This window comes from Rhagoletis pomonella, unplaced genomic scaffold (genome assembly GCF_013731165.1).
Source record: "Rhagoletis pomonella isolate Grant_MI unplaced genomic scaffold, Rhpom_1.0 Rhpom_scaffold_00008, whole genome shotgun sequence".
NCBI lineage: Eukaryota > Metazoa > Arthropoda > Insecta > Diptera > Tephritidae > Rhagoletis > Rhagoletis pomonella.
In genome coordinates, this window is record NW_023458562.1 from 28,289,761 (window position 1) to 28,313,197 (window position 23,437).

At 38.8% G+C, this 23,437-nt stretch overlaps 2 protein-coding genes across 2 annotated transcripts in view; both read right to left on the reverse strand.

Annotated features, from left to right (window-relative positions):
* The window catches only part of LOC118745252 (trypsin-1-like), a 137,779-nt gene extending 123,817 nt beyond the window's left edge, over window positions 1-13,962 (reverse strand). The window contains exons 1-2 of the mRNA XM_036478779.1: window positions 13,282-13,962; window positions 12,843-13,226 (exon numbers count right to left, since the gene is read on the reverse strand). Of these exons, the coding sequence (XP_036334672.1) occupies window positions 12,843-13,226; window positions 13,282-13,962 (1,065 nt within the window). The remainder of the gene's footprint in view (window positions 1-12,842; window positions 13,227-13,281) is intronic.
* A 567-nt stretch (window positions 13,963-14,529) lies between these two features.
* On the reverse strand, window positions 14,530-17,766 carry LOC118744582 (trypsin-1-like). The gene is made up of 2 exons (XM_036477706.1): window positions 16,785-17,766; window positions 14,530-14,987 (listed from the first exon to the last, which is right to left on the reverse strand). The coding sequence occupies exons 1-2, from the start codon at window positions 17,664-17,666 to the stop codon at window positions 14,661-14,663; spliced, it is 1,209 nt and encodes a 402-aa protein (XP_036333599.1). The 5' UTR covers window positions 17,667-17,766; the 3' UTR covers window positions 14,530-14,660.
* Window positions 17,767-23,437: the final 5,671 nt, after the last annotated feature.

The window sequence follows — 23,437 nt, forward strand, 5'->3', positions numbered from 1 at the left end:
AAATCTGAGATAGGGCGTTTTTCAATAAAATTCTGGAATAGGGTGTCCTTATAGGGCGTTTTCGAACTGGCTGCCGAGATATGTCGATCTTCCACTCAGGTGTCGATGTATTCTTGCCTTAATTGTTAACAAGAACACCACCATGATTTGGTTCCTGATGGCTTGCTTCGTTTACCTATATTGATTTAGAGCGATTTTTTCGTTAAAATTTTCTTCAGAAAAATTTAGGAAATTTTATATCGGAACTATAGACAACAGGAACATGGCAGAAAAAAAAACATGGCTGACAAACCGGCTGTAGAGGCTACACTTAAAGTGATGTCATTCAAGCTGTAGAAGGTAAAAGTCCTTGGACTACCTTTTGGGTACTTTTTAGGCAAATAGGGTTTATGGTTTTCTGGCTTGAGCCAGACTATAGACGCTTTCTGATTGAAATTTACGCAATGAAACTACTACAATTCGCTCATTTGCTGCAAGTTGTTCGAAGGACGATAAACTGAAAGCTTAAATTAACGCAAGTTGAAAAATCTAACACCGCCGGCTGGGATAGATGCCAGCCAGCTATTCAGTTTCGTTCTCAAGTTGTTGGCTGTCTCATACCAATGGAAAATTTACATTTTTTAAAACAGTAGTACCAAAAAAAACTACTCAATATTATTGAGCTATGGACTACGACCAGAGAACCCAATTAAACAAACTTGTAAGCATTAATTTCGGCCTAAATTTATTCTCTGAATACTATACATCTTTTCAATTTTTAAGTGCCGGCAGCACTCTCGTGGTTATAAGCGAGCACAGCGTTCTACTATAGACAGCACTTCCGATATTTTTTTCGATGGCAGCATAGCATTGCTGGTTACACAAGTACTATATAGTGCCTTTGGGCCCGCTGAAGTTCAATTTCATACCCTAAAGCGATCTCTTTATGACTTTTGTTGCGATTTGTTTATCTCTAGGACAGAAAAGCACTCAAAATTGCAGTTGTACTCATACGAAAAATATATTTATTTTCCTATTATTACGAAAAATTCATATGTCCTACATGAAATGCATAAGAATTGAACGCGGCTGCATTTGCATAACCAACTTTGCATAAAAATGAACTGAAAATGAATTGCTTTGCATGAATTTAATATTCCAAATCAACATGGTCTTAAGAAAGCAGACGTAACCACTTCTCACTTAACCGATGATTTGAACAATTGACCCATAAAAAAATATCTTTCATGTTCGCATCGGAATATTGCATGTTTTGCGCTGCCGTAAAAAGTCCAAACCAAAGAATTAATAAAAACACGATTGCAACAGCAAAGGGACCGAACGAGGAGGAAGCGCGTAGTTGCGGAGAGCGTTACGAAGTCGGGGTAAGAGAAATTGCAAAAAATAAAGCATTGTAAACACATTTATGTTTATGAAAACTGCAAATGAGTTTACGATACTTGAGAGCACATACCCAACATGCAAATCGCTTGTTCCGCTTTAAATTAATTTTTGCCTGCATATTCATTCATATATAATTTTTTATTTTCAACATATGTACATACTTATGTATCTCTCGCGTATCTTTGTAATTTTGTATTTTCGACGATATCCCGCTGTGATTTATAAATGCAAAAGCATATCAGCGCTGAATATGTAGCAGATGAAATATCGAAAGCGTTCAACATGTTGCGCACTAATGAGATACTTGTGCAGCGCGCAAGATAGAGCAGCAGCTGAAGTTAGTATGTAGATGAAGTATGGAAGGCAATCCTATTGCGCTTATTGCTGAGGTGTGCGCGAAGGTGCAGGCACTCCAGAGGCATGCCACAGGAAATAATAATAAATCTACAAATACTCGCATATATACAAATGTAGTTGAGAAGTATTAAAAAAGAATCGTTTATAAATCGTAAGAGTTCACGCTTGTTTTAATTTAGTGCAAATTGCTTGCTTTATGAAAATATGTTAATGCCTGGCTTGTGAACTGCGAGCCAAATGATGATTTTAGTTCGAAAATTTACAAGAATTTTTTATACTGTACTATAAAAATGCAATGGCAGATGGGCTTCTCTGATTATTTTGATCAGTTTGCAAAGCAAAATTTGAAAAAAAAATCAGTTTTTAATGAATTATACATTTTTCTTGGCAAGCATGCACCTCCATCTTCTTGTAAGACCTTTACGTCAGCTCATTTAGAGTTACGTGCAGAAAATCAAGAAAGTATATACCGCTCTTTGGTCTGAAACCCCCTTAATTCATGGTTTCATATAGGGTTTGGCATAAACTGTTTTTCTTGGAGCGCTAAAGGAATATTTAAATTCCACTATCGACATTTTCCGGCGGGTATACGCGCGGGCTCCTCCTTCACCGACTATATAAACACAAGTTCAGAGCTGCATTTGATGTTTGTTGATTTCGGAAAGGCTTCGTGTACTTTAAAAAGAAATGCTGTCTGAGACGTTCGAAATTCACAGCAGAACTCCACAAGGTTGCATACTCTCACTTCTTCTCTTGCTTTTGGAGATTCGGGATGTGTTAGATGCTGACATGGTGCTTCTACCCGACTGAGGACTTCAATGGCTCATGTGTAGTTCACTGCAGCGCGTTGACTATGCTGGCGATATATGTATGTATATCTTCTGGCGCTACATCATTCGCATCTGCCCAAAATTGGCCAAGAATCAACTTTAATAAGACCAACGGCTGGTAAACGAAAATACTTTGTTTTCCGATTGACTGCTTAAATGTTAACAACTCAGTGAGAAGGAAGACTACATACATGTTTGCATTTATTTATATGAAAAAAGTATTTATTGGAGCAAAAATTAGTTAGTAGACACTGTGGCCAATGGTAACCATCAGTTATTAGCTCTGAATGGTTATAAGTCACTTAGATTCATTAAAAAGAGCTCCGGAAGCATTGTCCGGAGGATGAATCACTCCTGGCCGAGCATACTTTGAATTGCCATCAAATGATAACTAAATAAAGTTTTACTATATGGCAATTGAGAAGTGCTTGTGCGAAAATGAATGGTATAAGAGAAATTTTTGCACATGCAATAGTGCAGAGCATGCATTTAGGCGCTTGATGTTTATAGTCTTGCCTAAGCAATATGCTTAGGTCGGTGGCTGTGTGTAATGTTGTCTAAGCTCGCTGTATGCTCTGTTCGCCGGTGCCTAGATATATGGTAGGCTCTCAATCGACTGGGTCCAAATCCGGTTACAAACCAAGTAACCACACAAATTTATAAAAGCTGTACCTCTTCTAGTTTTTAAGCGAGAAAATTTGTTTTTTTATGATTAAGTAATTTTTGTGAATTTTATTTTTCTATCGTCTAATTTTCGATGTCAATCTTAACTTATCTTCAGGAGCTTTTAGTTTTACCCATTTTTTTGTTCCAATGAAGAATAATTTTTGTTAACTTAAAGTTCCCCTCAATTGCCGTTCCTACCACACATTCCACTTGATTTTCCCACCAAATGCGACCTTATATACACATACATCTATAAATTTGTGCTTACATGCCCTCAACTCCAGCCCTACATAATCCTATCTAATACCCTATTAATAATGCGTTGAAGTGCGATTCGTGCTACCAGCAAGAGCAAGACAAGTAACAATAACACACTTGTGTGTTCTTCGAATCAATTTGAATTTTGTGGCAGTTACGAACATAAGCACCCACACACATTCACACGATAATGACAGTTACAAAAGTCTTACAAACTTTCGCTGAAAACTATTTTCCTTGAACAGTGATTGGATATGCTTGATTTTGTGTAGGTTATAGTATATATCTATCTATGTATGTATCTACATATGTATGTATGAATTCCCCCCACAGACATGTCAAGTGAATTGTCAAATGTGATCGGCTTAATTTTCAGCTCATTACGTCGCATTGCAGGAAAATCTTTAAATTTATTGTCAGCTACTATGTTGCACTGTAGCGGCAACATCAGCAACAATAACAACCGCACTAGCAAGCGCAACATCAACAACATGTCTTATAACAATAACTGTGTGGTTGTTTAGTCGTTTGCCAGAAATGCTGGAAAAAGTTGATTCGCTATTTGGTTGGTCGCTTTAGCGGTTGGCTGATTTGGTTGATTGGCTTAAGCTGCGTTCAACAGCACAGCCAACTGATTTTCTAACTTTTTCGTTGTAATTATCTACAGGGTTAGATACATATGCACATATGTGTGTATGTAAGTATGTGCTTTCTGCATCCAACTCAGCCTACCAAACAACTTGTCGCCACTAAGCTGCGATTATTAATTGTGGCAATAATAACTGATACGGTGCGGGCTCTAATGCGTTCTAAGCGTTTTAGTTGCGGAGGTTTACATACATACGTAGTTGGTATTAGCATACAATTACACACTCTAGCAGAGTTACATCCCCTGCAGAAAAAAACCTCAACAAGCGAAGCAATTACTGGTTTCGAACTAGTGCAACTTTGACCATTGCGAAGTCCTCTACTGTCGGCTATTTCATTCATAGCAGCAACAGCTCAACTAGTAAGTTACCTCCTAGATCACGCAAAGTTAAATACACCATTAGTTTATACTGAGGAGAAATATATAGCGGTCCTTTTTTGCTTCTAAATTCACTAGTTTTCTTTTTGCTTGGTACTAATGGATTTCCCTACTGGCTATATCTATAATTTCATCACGAATTTGTTACCACTTCGAAAGTAGCTTACGCTTAGTGGGTGTTTTATGACTTTTTCTGGCTAACAATTTGTATAATTATGACTCATTTTAATGCTCTTAATTAAGGGAAAACAGAAAGGGTATTTTTAGGAGATTTTTCGCTGTAATATTTTAAGAGATATGTATTTTTAAAACTTTTGAAGCTAGTTTTACACTTCTGCTTCGTTATTGAGGGAAGTCATAAGGAGAATTCTAGTGGTTGTTAAGCGACAGAATGCCTTACAAGTGTCGACTAGCTGAAACTTTTCCAACCGTATTTTTTATGAAAAATCGATCGATGGATACGTTAAATATACTTTTAATTTGTCACCCTATTGAGTAAATCTCTGCAGCCAAACCGTACTTTGTTTGATGTGACAAAAACTTTTCTAATGCCCATGGATGTGCTATTCTTTTTCGCTATTATTTAGCTTAGCGCTAGCCACATACATACGTTCTGCATAGTTCTTCTTCTTGTGTGCGGCTTTTTTAATTTACTGCAGTATGTCGCTCCATGGATCATACAGCTAGCGTCCCATCGTACGCTTTTGCTGCACAGAGGCGAGTACGCATCTTAGCTGCAAAAGGATGCTGATACGAGTCAGTATTTAGTACTAGAATCGTAAGTCCGTCTATCAGAATATGTTCGATTTGTTTTCTAGTTTGGCGACCATTCAGCCTGACGAATCCTCTTCTGCTGAATCGTATTGCTAAGGACTACTAAGTTTCGGGCTCCGCCAAAGTCGATCAGCCTCAGTCCATTATAGGATGTTTCATCATGAGAGCAAACATCCTTACTTGCCCACACTGGCTTTAAAATCCCTCAGAACGATTTTGATTTCCTAAGTGCATTCCAAGCGATAACAGAAGGTTCTTTTGGACAGCTCGTGATTCCTCATTGTCGTGAATGGGCGCAATTGAACGAGATATTGAAGGATCTTGCTTTGACACGGATTCTGGCCTCACTCCACTGCAGTAAGAGACAGTACTTGGCGATGAAGTCAGTCTCTCACTACTAATCCAACACATTAGAAGTCGCCTTAAGCCGAGGCCAGGCAATGAGCGACAAAGCGGCTGAGCGGCATTACTGTATGGCGCCACTCGCCGCTTTGCCACCCATTGCTTGTCCTCGACCTAAGGCGACGTCTATTGTGTTGGATTCGTAGTGAGGGATTGACTTCATGCCGCTCAGTCCATGGGCACTTTATTAGTATTTCATATGTTTTAATTTCAATCCGCTCAGCTGCGCAGCTGCTCGCCGCTTTGCCGCTCAATGCGTGTCCTCGGTCTAAGCCGTCCGATGGGCATCAATTAGCCAGGAGGACACGCCTTACATATGAAAAGTCAAGGGTGTACCATCAAAAAATATTCTTTTTAACGCCTTCAAAAGAAAGGTATCTCCTCGGAGGGTTTTTAAACTTTACCACTGGAAATATTTTTTACGTTTTAAAAATTTGATAAAGATGAAAGTTGTTGGTATTCGTAAATAATGTAATATCATGTCATTGCACTTGATGTTGGTTGGGTATGGCCCTCTCAGTAACAAATAAACCATCCTACCTCATATGCATACGCATATCTATTACATAGCTTACTTTAATAAAAATTTATGACAAATTACAAAAAAAAAAACAGACGTCATATTGCCCTGCATTTTCTCCCACTGCTTTAATCAATATCCCTCAATATTAAATTGTGAAAGAATTTCTGTACAATTGCCTACATTCCCATTTCACAAGCAAAGACGTGCACATCAAAGTCAAAATTTTCAATAAAACTCATTTTTCTCCGCTCCACTAAACACAACTGTTCCCGAGTAATTTTTTGATAGAATCGAGTATATAAATTACGCTGACTTAGTAGATTGACAAACGCATTTCCACGCCCCACTACAGAGCATTTCCACCAACTGACGCACGACTTGCGACCAACCACAAATAATTATGCTGCAAGCAATTTTATAGACGCGTTTAGCTGTTACAAACACAATTGCCGAGGCCAGCGAGGATTTACGAATAAATTTATACAAATGGTAGAGGAAAAAAATTCTCAAAACAGAAGCCTATAAATTCCAATCAAAAAGACGATTTGCTGTCCACTAAACTATGCACTTAAATGCCTCACCGAAATGAGTGACAAAAAGTGGAAATAAAAAGCAAAATAAATGAATGAATCGAGCGCAAGGGAAAAGCAACAGTAAGTTTGATTGTAAATACTCGTAGTGGCGATGCAAGTTACTAAGTGTAAACAAGTTAGGGAACGTTGGCCACATAGCAATGAGTATTTTGGCCGCATTCGGTGGTTCGCAGAGACGATAAAAAATGCGACAAATACGCAATGAAATGAATGAACTAAAAGAGGCATTGACAGTGGCAGCAGCAGCGGTGTAGCGACAGAGGTGGCTGCTTCAGTCGACAATGGCATTTTCAATAAATTACAACAATTTTAAAAGCAATCAAAAACAATTTAACAATTGTTCGAAGCACAAAGTGAACGAACCAAATTGTTTGTACAAAATAAATATAATGGAAAAGTAAGAGCGATACTGTGTACGGCTACGATGCGGGCTAATCATTTTCAACGAATCGAAATTTAAACTTCAGCTATCAGAAACTTTGCATAAGGCCATCGGCGTAGCCAGAATGAAATTTAGGAGGGGGAAAGGGGCTCGACCCTATTAAGCTCGCATTTCAGGGTACTATTTTATATATATATAAGGAAAATTTGAAAGTTAGGGGGGGGTCGGGGGGGGGGAGGCTCGAGCACCCCTGCCCTACCTGGCTACGCCCATGCATAAGGCCCTTCTATATGGGGAACTATAGACTGAAAAGTGCTGTCTGAAGGGCTGTCTATTAGTGCTGCTTTTATACTATGCCGAAATCTTTTAATTTCTTTTTGACTAAAATACTTACTTCTGGTTAAACAAAAAACTTTATTGAGATTTCCAGTCCGCAATGATGAAGAATTTCCCGACTAGAAACTCTCCAGTCCAAACCTTTTAAATTTAAACTTTCTTAACTGGAATTTATTGTAAACAAAGGCAGAATAGACAACTTTGTTACATTAGTTTACTGAGCAATAGAGTGTCTGATTACAATTTTGATTTCTAGTCTGATCGTGGACTTTCCCAAAAGGCCATTCCAATGCTCCAAGATACTCAAATTACTTTCGACATCCCTTCAACTGGGAAACCAGGCAAGACAGATGATTGTTAATTGAGACACAAAGCATTATTTCATGAATAAATATATACTTGATGAGAATACTCACGCTGCGCTTATGGAAGAGTTCACTCAGCTAAGCCACTTGAATAACTCGTTTCTTACTCTGCTAAGGAATCCGTCTATTATTTATATACTTTAAGGTTTTCTGTAGCACATTTCAAGGACTTGAGATTGGTCAGGATTCATGAAATCACAAGCGAAATTCAGCATCTCCAACGACCTCTGCCTTTTCTTCTATCGGCCTTGCATTACCGAGTAAAACCTTCACTTTCGTATTTTGCAGCCCTGCCTGCAGGATCCAGCAATTCTAGTTCTTAAAGACGGCTCCAAGAAGCAACTGTCGGCATCGGGCCTCATAATTTTATTTGGGAGATCAGCTCGTCCACATTCTGAAAACGGTTTCGCTTCTGGGCTTTTTGGAACTTCTCGTACCTTTACCCGTCTAGCACATGTACCGCATTGCGCTTTTCTAAACAACGTTTGTAGGCTTCTTCCTTTCAAAGGCGGAATTTCTTAAGGCAATAGTCATCTCCTCGCTAGTCGAAGGTTAAATTTTCTCGGTTGCGCAGCGACGTAATGTTGTTCCTGTATTTTTTTGTGTTGATGTTTTCAATTAAAGTTTCCTCAAATTGTGTTAGGGTATTCTGCAGACCCGGCTTGTTCGGAAAGGTCACTTCATCGAACCGACGCTTCGTAGCCCGGATATCGATGTGAGACTCATTGCGACTAAAACTTGGCACGGTTAACTCAAAACCTTGGCTTGATTAAAAGCTATATGGTGTTCGTAGTAATTCCTGCTTGAAGGTTGGACATTGTCGATAATAGTTTGTACTGTCATGATGAAGCTCATCGTAACAGCATTAAACCCCTTCTTCGCTTCACGGGGGCCAACGCTGAGAAGGGTATGCCTTAGCAGAACATTGGGTATAAAAACTTTCAACGTAGACGACAGCCCACGCATAAGCCTTCACATAAACATGCTACCTCCACATGTGTATGAATAAGCCAACAGTGACGTCCCTATCTTTCCCTCTCTTTCATACCCACTCGCTCTTATTATCGGCCTGCCTTCAGTAGCCGCGGAAGTATTTTGCGCTTTCCGCTCCAACGACAAAATTAGGGCGTAATTTCGTTTGTTAAGTGGTCTATTTAATGGTAGAGACTACCTTAAGGTTGCCTGCCATAATAATACTTTAACCGCGACAAAAACAACAACACTCTAAGCGCGCCAATAAACTGCATGCCAATAAATGCTTGCGCCCAAAAAAAAGTAAAAATAAACAATAAAAGCGGATAAAAATGTCCAATTATCAAAACGATTGCCGACTGAGGACCGACGATGAGCGCTGCGTTGATTACCAACGAGGAACAACGACAGCAGTGGTTGACACTGCAATGCTTTTTTTTGTTGTTGTTGCCACTGTTATACATCGTTGTGCATTGTGTTTGTTGTACTCCTCAGCACTTTGATGTTGTTTATGTTTATTGGCTGCAACTGTCGAATTGTCGATTGTCTTTACCTTCAACAGTGCGTTGTTGCATCAGTCGTAAAGTAGCGTAAATAGTTTGTATGTATGTACGTCTGTCCGTCTGCATCGTAGCCTGTCTGTCTGCCAGCGTTGCATTGTCAACTCCCTCTTGGTGTTGTGCATGCTCTGGTACCCGCCTTCATTTCGTTCCGTCTACTTCGTGTTCTGCTTCTTCTTTATTGACTTGCTGCCGCGCACAGCTGTTGTCTGTCAGCGCTTGCTACCAACTTAATGCCGTAGTGCTCATACGAGTACAACTTGCTACACTCACAGGCACGCACTTGATTGCCGAGGATTATAGACGACGCGTGGGCGCAACTGGATCTGTTAGCACCTAAGCTTCTCGCAAGTTGGACATCTTTTGTTCGAGTTTCAGCTGTTTTTGAAATCTTTTTTGAATTGGTGCTTACGTTAATTAGGGTGTGTTTGAATGTAATTGTGGATTTTTTTTTCGAAATTTATTTTGTGTTTTTCCTTTTAACTTTAAGTCGTTTAAATGCTGCAAAAGTAAGATCTGTAGTTGTTTGAAGTTTTTTTTTGTTAGATTATGCTGCAAAATTATTCACGCAGTGGCACTTTTTTGAGCAATCAAATGGATCCAAAAGCTTTAATCTTCCTTAGACCAGTATGCGAGGTTTTCAAAACAAAGCAGCTGGCATATATGTATTTAATTATGTTGCTACTTTAAGTTCACTTCAAATTTTGTTTCCGGAAAATTTTCCAAGACTTTGGCGGCTGAACTATAATTGCATATATAGATGAGGTCTCTGAGAATGATTGGATGTGATGGCATCTACTATACACCATAGAAAAGAGCAGTCTCTCCGAAAGTCTAACTCATATAAACCCAAGAGCGAGTATAATCTGTGAACTAATACTAAGGAGACTATTTTATAAAAACAAGGTCTGAGTATAAACAAACTAGCTTCAAAAATTTCACACATAAAAGTGCCAGCAAATAAGAAACTAATTTAAATTTAAATACCCCAAGCAATACAAAGTATTAAAGTCTACTATCAAAAGAATTGCCATCTTACCAAAAACAAAAGTACTCCCAATAAAATTCCATAAAAATGCCACCCACAATACTTGACTGCGTCAAAAGGCTATTTAAGTACACAATTTACAACCGTGCAGCGATCGCATTGCAGCTCGACATGCTGCCGATTGACTAGCAGCGTCTAATTTCTTACTGCATACAGCTGCTTTTGCCACAACTGCAGCTATGCTACTTACTCTTAGTTTATTGTAAATTTCCTTCATAAAATTTCTTTCATTTTCTTGCACCCACATACGCCAACGCAATCAGTAAAATCGATTTGACAGCCTCCAATGCCAACGCTGTTAGACTCGAAATAGAAAATCTCAAATTTTAATACCTGGTATTTGTAATCCGAAATGTAATTTCTTCACTATATAATCGAAAATCAAATCAAAAACTTAAGCCAAAAGCTAATCGGCTTTGCGCTGTTGCATGAATGTATGCGCGCATGGTGTGCAATGTTGCAATCGTAGTGTCGATTGACAGCTGCCATAAATCGATCGTCACCTTGGAGACGCGCCCGCTTGAGTTCGTTCATAAATTGTTCCATCTAAGGTGTGATCAGCTATGCTGTTGAGGGAATGAGGCTTTGGTGAAAGAAAAAAAAAAGACAAAGTGATTATGCGCTTAAGATGCGGAAAATGCGCATGGCTTAGCTGCCGTCCATAGGCTCAGAATTTTCAAAAGGAAATCAGGATGGAATATGATATTGAATTAAATCGCTAGGACTGGGAGATGAACAAGTAATTAAAACTTACAGCAGAAAAAAGCGTTGAAAATGGATTTCTGCTAGCAATCTGGAGATTCCTTGCTACCTTCGGTCTATTTACCAAACTACTTACGGACCAGGGTACGTCAAATGTTACCACGGAAGTACACCTATAAACTGTCGAGACGACTTTCATTGTTCATTAAAATGTATTCCCTTCGATCCTTTTGGCTTAGCTTTAAGAAATTCTTGGCCTTTTCTGTATGCTCGTCAAAGTGCTTATTTCTCCAAGTAGACTCATATATGTATCTAGGCGTTGAACGTAAACAGGCTCTGTGATAAAATTGCGACATCTTGGAAATCAAGTTTTTCTTAGAGGTTTCACTAGGATTGCTTCGTGGGATACTAATTCTTACTCATCTCAAAAGACCTTGACATTCTTTAGGAAGCTGTAATATACTCTAGAGCTTATGTAGCTTTGATCAGAAAAGGATAATTGTTCTACCACCTTCATGCAATCAGAGATCTGTATATTGCTGCCAGTCTCGGACCCTTGTAAGTGAGGGTATCACCCCTGTTTGCTATACTTACAGCGCAGCCTAAAATTTGTGTGTTTGCTGGCTTCTTTTTTCTAGAGTGAGGCTTAACACAGACTAGTTTTTTTTTTCAAAAACGAGTATTATTTTATTTAATTGTGTCCATATTCAAAAATATAAATGCATAAATAAATTACTTATAAAATATCTAAAATAATTCGCCCATATTTCTTATAGGTGCGCTTAATAAGCTTGCTTTTATTCTCTCTATTATTTCATTCAAGAAGCACAAAATTCAATATTCATTATAAAGCGAAAAACTATAAATTATCCATACTAGGGTGCTCCTTAAATTATCAACATCTATTTTGTATCAGGCATCCCCTTATTTTGTTCTACGTACATACAAAAAGACATTTAAGAAAATTTTAAATTTTCACAAATATTTTTAGGGGTCGCTACCATGGTTAAAAAAAATTTAAACTTTTTTAAATCTCAAAAATAGGTTGACGAAAAATTTTATAAATTTGACATATTAAAATGTTCGTGTAATTTTTGCGATTTAAAAAAATTAAATTTTTTCAAAAAGTTTGATATTTTCGTCCATGTCTTCATTTTGTAGGAAAAGGAAATTAGGCGATGCCCCATGATTTCAAAATTTTTAAGGTCCACCCCAATCCATACCCTTATTAGTTCTCCTTTTCGTATTTATTTTTCCCGATTCCGATCCCGATCCTTCTTAGTCCCACTGACTCTTAATTACCTACTATATTTCATTACCTACTTTCGAAGGCTGACACCTTAGCAAATCCTTTGTTTTCTCTACCTTTTTTCAAAATTCTTTGAGATATGATTTTTTTTTGTTTAAACTTATGATCTCAAATGTTTCTAACTCATGTCTCTCACGCTTTGATTAGCTCCGCTTTTTCTTAACTGAACTCATACCGCTTCAGCAACTCTACTACATATTACAGTTTTATACTTTCAACTAACAACCTAAAAACGTTTTTCTTCAAAGTTTTGCTCATCTTCTCATATTCCATAACTTTCTACAGCGTTACAATTTTTGTTTGCTACAGAAGCAGCAGTGCTAGTGACGTCTGCTCCGCTTTGATTACTACCTACCGTGCTACTAGTCTGTGCTCCTACACTTTCAGTACTACTACTGCCTTCACCCGCGCCCGCGCCAGCACCCCCACCTCCCGCTGTTGCCTGACATTTACAAGCATCACGTGTGCGCTGCTCAATCCAATCCAAGTACTGCGTGACGCGCGTATAAACGCCGGGTGCATTCGGACGTGCACAACCCTCACCCCATGATACAATGCCAGCCAGCTGATAAGTCTTCGTTCCATTATGGCTTACATGTAGCGGCCCACCGCTATCACCCTGGCAAGAGTCTTTGCCGCCCTCAGTGTAGCCAGCGCAAAGCATGTTATCCGTAATACGATCGGCGCCATATTTGCTCTTGCGGCAGGTCTCCTGCGACATGACGGGCACTTGCACTTCCTGAAAGATACGAAAATTAGGTCTGGTCAGCTGTTTCACCCAATCGTCAGCTTACCTGCAAGCGATCCGCGATGAAGCCGCCCTCCTTCACCGCACCCCAGCCAGTGACTACAGCCATTTCGCCCTCGTATGTCTTGCCAGCCTCAGCGAGACAAACCGGCCGCAACGGCTCGCGCAACTTAAGTGGTTCGGTGAAACGCAATAGTGCGATGTCATTGTCCAAATTCCTGCCACTATAACCATTGTGTACTATAATCGAATCCAGCTGGCGATCAATTGTGTTCACACGCCCATCGGTGCGGTTGTGTGAGAGTAGACGCACGGAGACGATGCGCCTATTAAAGCCCCGCACACAATGCGCTGCGGTCAGCACATATTGATCGTTGATCAGCGTACCACCACAGTAGAAGTCACCGCGCCGCATCAACATTGCCATCCAAGGATATTCATTTACCTCGGTTTCCATGCCGCCTACAATGCGGTGGAACTTGTTGATGGTGCCGCAGCTGCAGGATGCGCAGTTGCGGTTTGGTGTGGTGGGTGTAGTTGTTGCCAGTACGTTGGGTTTGGATGTTGTGGTGGTCGGACGCAGTATTGAAGTGATCCATTCGATGAAATTATCCTGCCGCAAGGCGGTTGGTGTTGCATCGGTCGGTGGTACATCTGAAGCGATGGCCAGCTGCGTTGCAGTTAGCGCACATACTAGTGCGGCAAGCAAGCAGAGTTGTTTAGCCATATTTGCCGCAAAAATTATGAGCTAGCAAAATTCACCGTTATGAACCGTTAAGATGCAGCAGAGTGCAGCAACTGATTGCCAGCGATGTGAGCAGAAGTCAATGAGGTGAACTGTGCTGAAAAGCAATTTCTTTTAAGCCACTTGGCCAGCTGGTTTAGGTGCAGCCTGTTAGTTGAGAAATCGTCCGATGGCCATGCAGATCCTCCGCCATCAACAGCGACTGCATTTCAAACAACTTTCTCAAATAAAACTGGCTGCCGTTGGTATTAATTGCTATGCAAGTTGGGTGCAGTGGGCCAATTCATGCGTGCCGTGATGGACAAGCAACAACAACAACAGCACAACGAAGCGCATTTAGAGCGGCAATATTCATAAAAATAAAAAAGTAGCACCGAATACAAGTCACAGCTGGAGGGAAAGCTCCCAAATTGGTCAAAACGAAACAAAAAATCGGCTTTGCGAAATCCGGCTTCATTTGAAAGTCGCAATTATAATTCATGCTGTTTATTAAAAGTAATAAATAAATAAATAAAACAAATAAGCAAAAAATGCGAAAACTAGCCTAGGCCTACACAAACTACAGCTAAGCTGACCTACATAAAAATACAAGTAGTATAACCGCCCCACCCACAAGCCGCTTTCTTTGCGCTGCACAAACTATCCAAATCATTCACGTTTTTGTCCCGCTTCCTTCCCCCTTAAAGTTTCTTTATCTTCTTCGTCTCCGAATGGCAGAGGCAAGCATTTCTTGTCACCGTCTTAATCCAACTGCCATAGCGATTAACGCGTGCGTAAACGCCTGGAAAGCCAGCCTTGGCACATCCCTCGCCCCAAGACACCACGCCGGCAATTTGATGTTCTCGGGTACCTGGCGCCACAACATGCAGCGGTCCTCCACTATCTCCCTGGCAGGAGTCCTTCTTGCCCTCATCGAATCCAGCGCAGAGCATGTTGTCTGTGATGCGTGTTGGGCCATAGCGTGATTTACGACAGTCCTCTTGCGACATAATGGGCACTTGAACTTCCTGTAGAGAAGAAATAGAGAAAATATTTACGAACAATTGCATATTGAAATAATTTTTAGAATCAAGAGAAATATAACTGATCATAAAGTTAGTGTAATTGAAAGTGAAACGACGGTGCTGGCTTAATACACCCTCTAATATTCAAAGAGAACACGAAGAGAAGGAAGAAAGACATTGCGTCTCATGTGTCACATTTTTTTTTGTGAAGGTTTTTCAATTCACTTTGTGGAGTTTCACTTCAAACCAAATCCTCAACAAAGAAGCCTACACCGAACCTTTATCCTCTACTCAACATCCAAGACGTGGCACCACGTAATATATAGCATGGCGGGACACCTAATATACAAAGCTTTAATCTCTTTCATTGATTTAAAGTATACATGCTTTATTTATAGAAACGTAGCTCTGGTTTCTGAATGGTCTAGTATTTTTGCAAGGGCAGTTTAAAAAATATGTATCCGCTGTGTATGTGCACCGGTGAGTCAGGAGATAGAGATGCCCTTTGTAACAATAAACTTTGAATATTTTACAGGCTGGTTAGTGAGGGAAACTTCTGTACTCAGCCTAGTAGTCTTACAGTTTTCAGAGTAATGATCTGATTATGCATACTTCGCATAACTTCGCACAACTTCGCATAAACTTCAAACTGTAATTTCGAATGTACTTTGTAAGTATTTTGTATGTATTCCATTATCCAGAGATTAGCAGAACTTTTAATAACATAGCGATCTGTTGATTTTAGATTTTGCTTCACATTTTCTTAAGATACATTTTTATTGCACTAGTACAAATGGTTGTGCGAAGTTATGCGAAGTATCCATAATCAGACCATTACTCGTGACTTGGAGCTAGCAGGGAAAATGAGGAGGAAGGTGATTTCTCTTAAATTGCTTTTTCGGATATCGGACTGCGGTGAGCCTTCCAGCATACGGTTTTGACTATTATAGAGGCTGTAAGTAACTCGGAACAGATAAAATTGGTAAAGATATTTTCATTTTCATTTACAGCCAAGTTTCATTTAAGCGGAAATCCCAGTCACTTCCCCTGTCACTTGCAAGCGTATTTTAGAAGAATTGGCCTATGCCCTGGCAAATGGAGAATGTATATACAGAACCATATCACGAATCTCCTGGCTAGACTGACCGAGGCAAAATTGTAAAATGACTCGAACTGTATATGATTTATTCAGAGAGGATCAACAAAATATTATTGGAGCTTCAACGGGCTCGGGATAGCATTTCACAAACGCTGCAGTAGCTGTAAACAGAAAATTGTTCATCATCTTACAGATTGCTGAGAGGATCACCCGAAAGGTTTACAACCCATAACCTAATAAGATGCATTCTATGTGAAATAAAGTACCTAGCTAGAAAGAATAAGTTGTTCAGTTTAGGATAAAATATTTATTAGTACCACAACCGCTTCTAAAAATTCCAATAAGGACTCTAAGGAACGCAAGGTGGTTACACCAATGAAACTGGAAATTTTAAAGGTGAATAATTATTAGTCTTTGCAAAACTCATAGTCGAATGTCGGGTAGTGAATTTAATATCAGCTGATAGCTGTGAGTTTTCAAAAGCCGCACAATAAAACAGTCAAAAATGCCTATTCCAAATTATATTCGTTTTCCAATATTCAGAAGTGGAATAAATTTAAGAAACTAACGTTTATGAAAACAACGTACAAAACAAAATCTTTGGATGACAAAAGTTGACTACAACTTTTTGTAACTCAACTATCCTAAGTAAGTATGTAGCTCATTTCTCTGGTGATTCACTAATTTTAAATAGCACTCACCTGCAGCGTATCAGCGGTTGGTCCGCCCACCTTAATAGCACCCCAGCCAGTCACAATTGCCGTCTCACCCTTGAAAGACTTGCCCGGCGTAGGCATGCAGACTGGATGCAATAGCTCTGTCAGCTCCACAGGCTTATCCAACTGTATGATGGCGATATCATTATCATATGTACGCGCATTATACTTTGGATGAGTCGTGATATTCACCACATTGCGATCGATCTTCAAAAAGTTTGACATTTTGCGATCATGCTCCAGCAGGCGAACACTAATGCGTTCCTTACGAAAACCGTAAACGCAGTGTGAAGCAGTGATCAAGAACTGATCATTTATGAGCGAAGCAGCGCAGTAAAAGCGGCCACCATAGAGCAGCATAGCCATCCAAGGATACTGATGCGTCTCGGTCTCCTGTCCGCCAACAATGCGTTTCTGTGTGTTGGCGATGCCGCAGACGCATTCTGTGCAATTGCGTGGTGGATTGAGTATGATCGGTGGCGGCGCAGGTGTAGTGCTGGGCACCGCAGTGGTGGTGGTTGTAGTGCTCGCTGTAGCTAGGGTCGTCGGCTCGGCGGTGGTGGTGGTCACTGCGGCAGGCGTGGCGGTAGCTGGTTGAGGTTGTGGTGGCAACTCTGTTGTGCTCACCAACACATCCGGCGCTACTGTAGTCGTTGTGATGCTTGGGCCTCCCAGTATAGATGGTCGATTGGGCAGCAGTGATAGCACCCATTGTATGAAGGTATTCTGCGATTGTCGTAAAATCACAGCTGGTTCACTTTTAAAATGCAGGAAGTTCACTTCGTATGCAGCTTGCGTTGCAGGTGGACGAAACGCGATAAGGGTGCCCGCTAACAGCAAGGCGTAGAGTAGGTTTTTGGTATGCATTTCGTCTTGAACCTTTGTCTGGTCGCACGGAACTCTATGTTAGCACTTTTACACTTAAACAACTGATCATTTACTGTTGTCTCGGACACTCGCGCATTCCTCCACGGCCGAACGTTGACTGACCATGGCGCAGCGGTGAAGCGCACCCGGTAGCCATTCGGCGAGCCCATTTCGCTGCCTGTGTGACGTTATGGCACCAGCACTGAAGTGGGCCATTGCGAGTTGTCAGACGCGTCACGCTTCTTTTGCAAATAACTTTGCTAATTCGCTTATAAGCGGGGCAATTCGGTGAAGCGTGTGCCTATCGTGGCGAGTTAACAAGCTGCTCCATTGCCTTGAGCTGAACGTTTATCGACGACACATTCATACGGACGTATGCGAATATGTTTGGACACTTCGCAGCTGAGCAATTGACGCGTCAATCGACCAGGTAATCAAAACAGCTGGTCAGCAGTGCGGCGCGCGTGATTCGGCACGTTAAGTGGCGAAAGTAAGCGTGCGTTGTCTCCAAAATCACGGCAGCGCTTGTAATATATTTACTTTTACTTATCCGCTTGTTGCTTTGCGCTATGCTTTTTTTTGGTGCCAAGCCTAGCTTTTTTATTTATTTAGTTTTTTTCTAGTGTCACAGCTATCTTTATTTATTTATTTAATTTTTTCAAATTGGATACTTATTGTATTATTGTGTGCCACTGATTTTTGTTTCATAGCCTCGATTGGTCACTGCTTGCTAATTGTTAGATAATCTCTTTTCGTGGTGCTTTAGTTAATGAGCACTTGACTTTGAGAGTCCATATTTGTCCAACTTGTTTCAACATTACTTCAGTAATTACGCAATTGTCATGGATATGTTATGTTTACTATCATGCTGATTGTATTTGCCTGTCACTTGACTAAACATGATTTTTTAATACGGGTGTGAAACTTTTGCGTGTAGAGAGCAAAAACCATGCGAAATTTGTATTATTTGGCACCAGGTCAGAAATAAATTTTCTCAAAATATAGAAAATATAGGGTGATTCAATAAGACTGCAGATGTTCGCAATTGGGCGATTGTTTCATACGCTGTGTGACCAGTACCACGGTTCTGTTGAAACCACATATTTTCCGTGTCCGTGTCGTCTAATTTAGACCATATAATGTTCATTACCATGTTAAGACTATAGCAACAGCGTACCGGCATCGTTTTCGAAGAATTAAGGTCGGCCTCTCGTTGTGAGTGCATAGGTTTTTCTTACTGGAGTTCAGTTTTGCTTGCAAACGCATCCTTTTTCATCCTTATATCAGCCTTTCCTTGATTGCGTTTAAGGAAAATTTCGATGCAAAATATTTATTATTTTCTTTTTACCAAAAATATAAAAAAAATTCCATTTTTGCTCAAACCAGGCGAGGTCTAAAATCCATTTGATTGCTATCATATTTTCTGATCGAGTTTTTTACCAGTGTTCGGCTCAACAGTTCTTTGTCTTTGTTTCGTAGAGAGTATATTCCCGTATGGATTTCAACTGAGTCTTTTTGAAATTCTGAAAATTCCGGGGTACTGCTGGCTTATTGAACTGACTGTAGATATTTACTTAAAGCACGCTTGAAGCCTATCTTTTCAAAAAGCGACCATATTCGTTTTTCGTTCGTTGATCAAAAGACGTCCAAATAAGATGTATTTTGGGGCGAATTTCCGTCATCCCTAACACCTAACACCGAAGTCGATCATCCAGTATCCGTTGTTAGAGGCAACAAGTATACTTTATTTAGCTACATATTGTCTTTAAGGCCCCCAAGCATAATTATAATTATAATTTATTTGATCATAGCAGGAGTACCTTCGTACGTTTTTTAAGAGCTCTCATACATATGATTGTCATTCTCCTTCTTCGGCGCATCCGATACTCAATTTGACGATTTTACCGATAGACATTTTTTGTAAGATTTCTAAAGTATCGCCTACTGATGCTCATAAACCGAAAGCGTAGGTTTTGGTGTCTTTTGGGTTAGGCTTCAATCATTGGTTAGTGTGGTCATTTCACGAGGTAAGTGTGCACCTACCTGATGGAAGTGCTTGGACAATGCAAGGCGGCCAAGATTTAGTCGTACTGATAGAAAAGAAAGATTTTTGGAGCGCATTGCGATTGCGAGGGATAAGAGTTCGAGTCTTCGGACAGCTGAATTTTTTCCTTACATTTTTTCTATTTAACTTTAAGATTTTAATGTTTTTACAAGAAAAATTTATATTTTTTAATTTTTAATTTAATTTATAAAAATTTATTTTATTTTTTCAATCACTCTTTTTTTGTTTAATTTTTAGATTTTGTTGTTTAAAAAAGAAAAATATTTTTTTAACTTCATTTAATTTTCAGAAGCTTATTTTATTTGTTTTAATTTAAATTTTTTTCTTTTGCCAATTACATTTTTTTTAATTTCAAGATTTTATTATTTTTAAGAGAAAAATATATACTTTTTTATTAAAGTTTTTTATTTTATTATTTGTCTTCTTTAATAAATTTTTTTTTGTTTTTTTTTTATTTTGTTTAAAAAATAGAACTATTTTTTTATTTCGTTTAATATTTCAGTACTATTTTCATATTTTTTGATTTAATTTTTTTAATTTTCTATTTTAACTTTTAGATTTTATTGTTTGAAGAAGAAAAAAAATTTAATTTTATTTAATTTTTTAAAATATTTTTTATTTACTTTTACTTAATTTTCATTTTGAGTTTTATCTTTCTTTGATTAGATTTTCTTTTCTTTATTACTTTTTTCTGTTTTAAAAAGAAAAAAAGTATATATTTATAATTATTATTATTATATAATTTAATTATTTTTTTTTTAACTTATTGGTAAAAGTCGAACACACTGACGCTTAGTCTTCCCCGTTAGCGGATATTTCAAAACGATAAAATTAAAAACAGGAAAACCTCACAAAACTAAATCACCTTATGCTCACAGATCGAAGATTATAAATCAAAGAAAAGCCGGAAGCGAAAAACAATAAAATAAAAGTCAAGCAAGATCTCAACGTGGATTAATGTGAGACCAATTTGGTTAACATAAATTGAAAAGCAAAACAAAAACAGCAAAAGAACACAACGACTTTCTTATGCAGTTCATTGTTGTTAGTGCAGCTTGCGCCCTGCGGCTGTCAACGCGCTTTGCTGTTCCCACTTCGGCTGGGCTGCAACACAAATTGGAAACATTGGCAACACCTACATACATACATAGAAGTACGTGGCAGCTCAGCCAAATACAACGCCACATAAAGGTGGCAGCAGCCAGCAGTGAGATTACGCGCTCAAAAAAAAAATATAGATTTAGTGAATAGTGAATAGTGAGGGAAGAAAAGCCCTGTGGCCCGCAAAATTTGTACAAAGTAAGCGCAGAGTTTGAGCGGAAAGGTGAATGCTTATTGAGCCAAAGCAGGTTGCCAGTTTTTTTGGTAGCGGCAACGAGTTGCAACGCTAGTTTTTGGCTTAAACTAGTCGCATTGCAGGGAAATGGTACGGCGGGGGATTTTTAGTTGCACTGTTTTTTTACCAAAGCGCGCTACTAAATCAAAAAAATGCAACAGCAGCGTGTTGCAAGTACCTTGCCATTCATGTGGCATGAGTAGCTGCTGATCAGCGCACATTTTCGATTTTTGTTTGTGGTGTTGTTGCCTTTTCTCTCTAGCGCTTTGCACTTTTGATGAAGTACTATATAATAGATATAATAGAATAAGTGATAAACTTTCAGTGGAGCAGCGGTGCGCCAGCAATGTGGTTGCTGCCACATAGCCGCTATTGGCGATGCGCTGCAAATTGTGGTACACTTTTATTTTTGACTAAAAGCGATTTTTTGGCTTCGAAAGGTGAATTTCTTTTTTGTGCTTTATACGGTTTGGCTGTGTGCTTGTGGTTGGTTGCTTTGAGTTCACCGTTACCTGGCTCTTTTTATTGGATGCTAACCAATTGAAATATTGCCACAGGTTGTAGAATTTATTAGGGCGCAGAATTTGTTGATTGAAAATTGCTATGAAAATTTACACCTCACAAAATTATGGGGCATGCAATTTAGGAGAATTGGTGCAAAGAGACTAGCTGAATAAGTGAAATAAGAGATATGCTAGGGGCGATTTTCTAGGCATTGACTTACGAATTAACAAAAAAATTAAGTATCTGGCGCCTAAGCTTTTGCTTAGCACCAGGGATTGAAACCCAGGTCCCACGGAGTGATAGTTAGCACCTCTAACCACACTGGTACAGCACACAGTGGAAAATTGTCGACTTATCTTGTTAAAAAATGGCTAGAAAACTTAGCTTTTTACTGAATTGAATGATTTTTATTTTTAATACTTTGATCGCGAAATTCAAAATGGTCGATCAAATATGACGCGCTGTCATCCCAAAAACGCATGAGGTACGAGTTTTGGAAAGCAGCCGCAATATTGGATAAGCCATTATAAATTTCACGATTTAAACGTCAGAATTGAATTTAACGGCCTCAAAGATGTTTTCACCTAACTTAAAATCTAAAATTTTTCACCAAGAAATATTAGTTATATTGTATGCTAATTAAAACATTTTTTTTTAATTCGAGCTTAGGCAGTCTTTTAAAAAATCAGTCTCAAGTAATTAAAAAAAGCTTTACGGATTGGTCAAAAACTGACTTCCCCAGCATTTTTTAACAAAATGTCCAACAAAATTTTGCACTGAGTTACTTAGGGGAAATACAAAATATCAGTAACTACAACTAAAATTGTCAGAAAATTTAATATGTTAGCTCTTTTAAATTTGCGACAAAGATTAAACTGCCTACAACCAATTTATCAGGTGTTGCAGGAGCGAATGCTCGGGGAGTAAGTCCATCTGCTGCTTAATCTAAAAAGGCACCTATCCTGCATATGTAGAGAAGCAAGATAATGCATTTCCGATTTAAAATATTGAAACTCTAGAATAATAGTTCTTTTTTGTTACGCGATCAAATGACTCCTGTTGCTTGGAAGATAAATGGATTTCTTGGGAGTGAGAAGTCATAACATATCGCGCTCCATCATTGACTGGGACGAGATCCGATGGATGATAGTATTTTACTAATACTACTCCAAAGAGGTTTTTAATATTTTTTCCATATAAAAGACATTGTCGAGCATACTTAATATGGAAAATGCCCAAAACCCTCAGCTAAAAAATTATGAAAAATTAACGCGATTTTTTAGCGTCTTGCAACTTGTACTATAATCTGCTAAAATTAAATGTGTTATAAAACTGCATAACGAAGGACTTACTGGAATAACATTGCGACCACAACAGCAAAATCAACATTCCACTGCAACCAAAAACTGACCTAAATAAATACTGTGCAAGATAAGCAATATACATATGTATATGTGCCAACATATATTCATGAATACACATAAGCTTTCAAACCCGATTAGGACGAAAACAAAATCGCTTTCTTCCTAATCATCTGCGGCTAAGCGTGTCAGTGTGGCAACCACAAAAACATACTGCAATGATGTTGCAAAATAAATCAGCTAACATGTGGCTTAAATCCGCAAATTGTGCTAACAGAATTCTATACACATATAGTAGATTGAAATAAACTACATACATATGTATATGTATTTAAGTGTGTAATGGGTTCGTTGTGGTATGTAGAGCAACATATCCCAGTCGCTTAATCATTTTGTGTTGCGCTCATAAGTGGGTATGTATATAATTATATGATTATGTATGTGTATATGTTCATATATATATATCGGACAAATAAGTTTACCGTACATATAAAAATTTATCCAA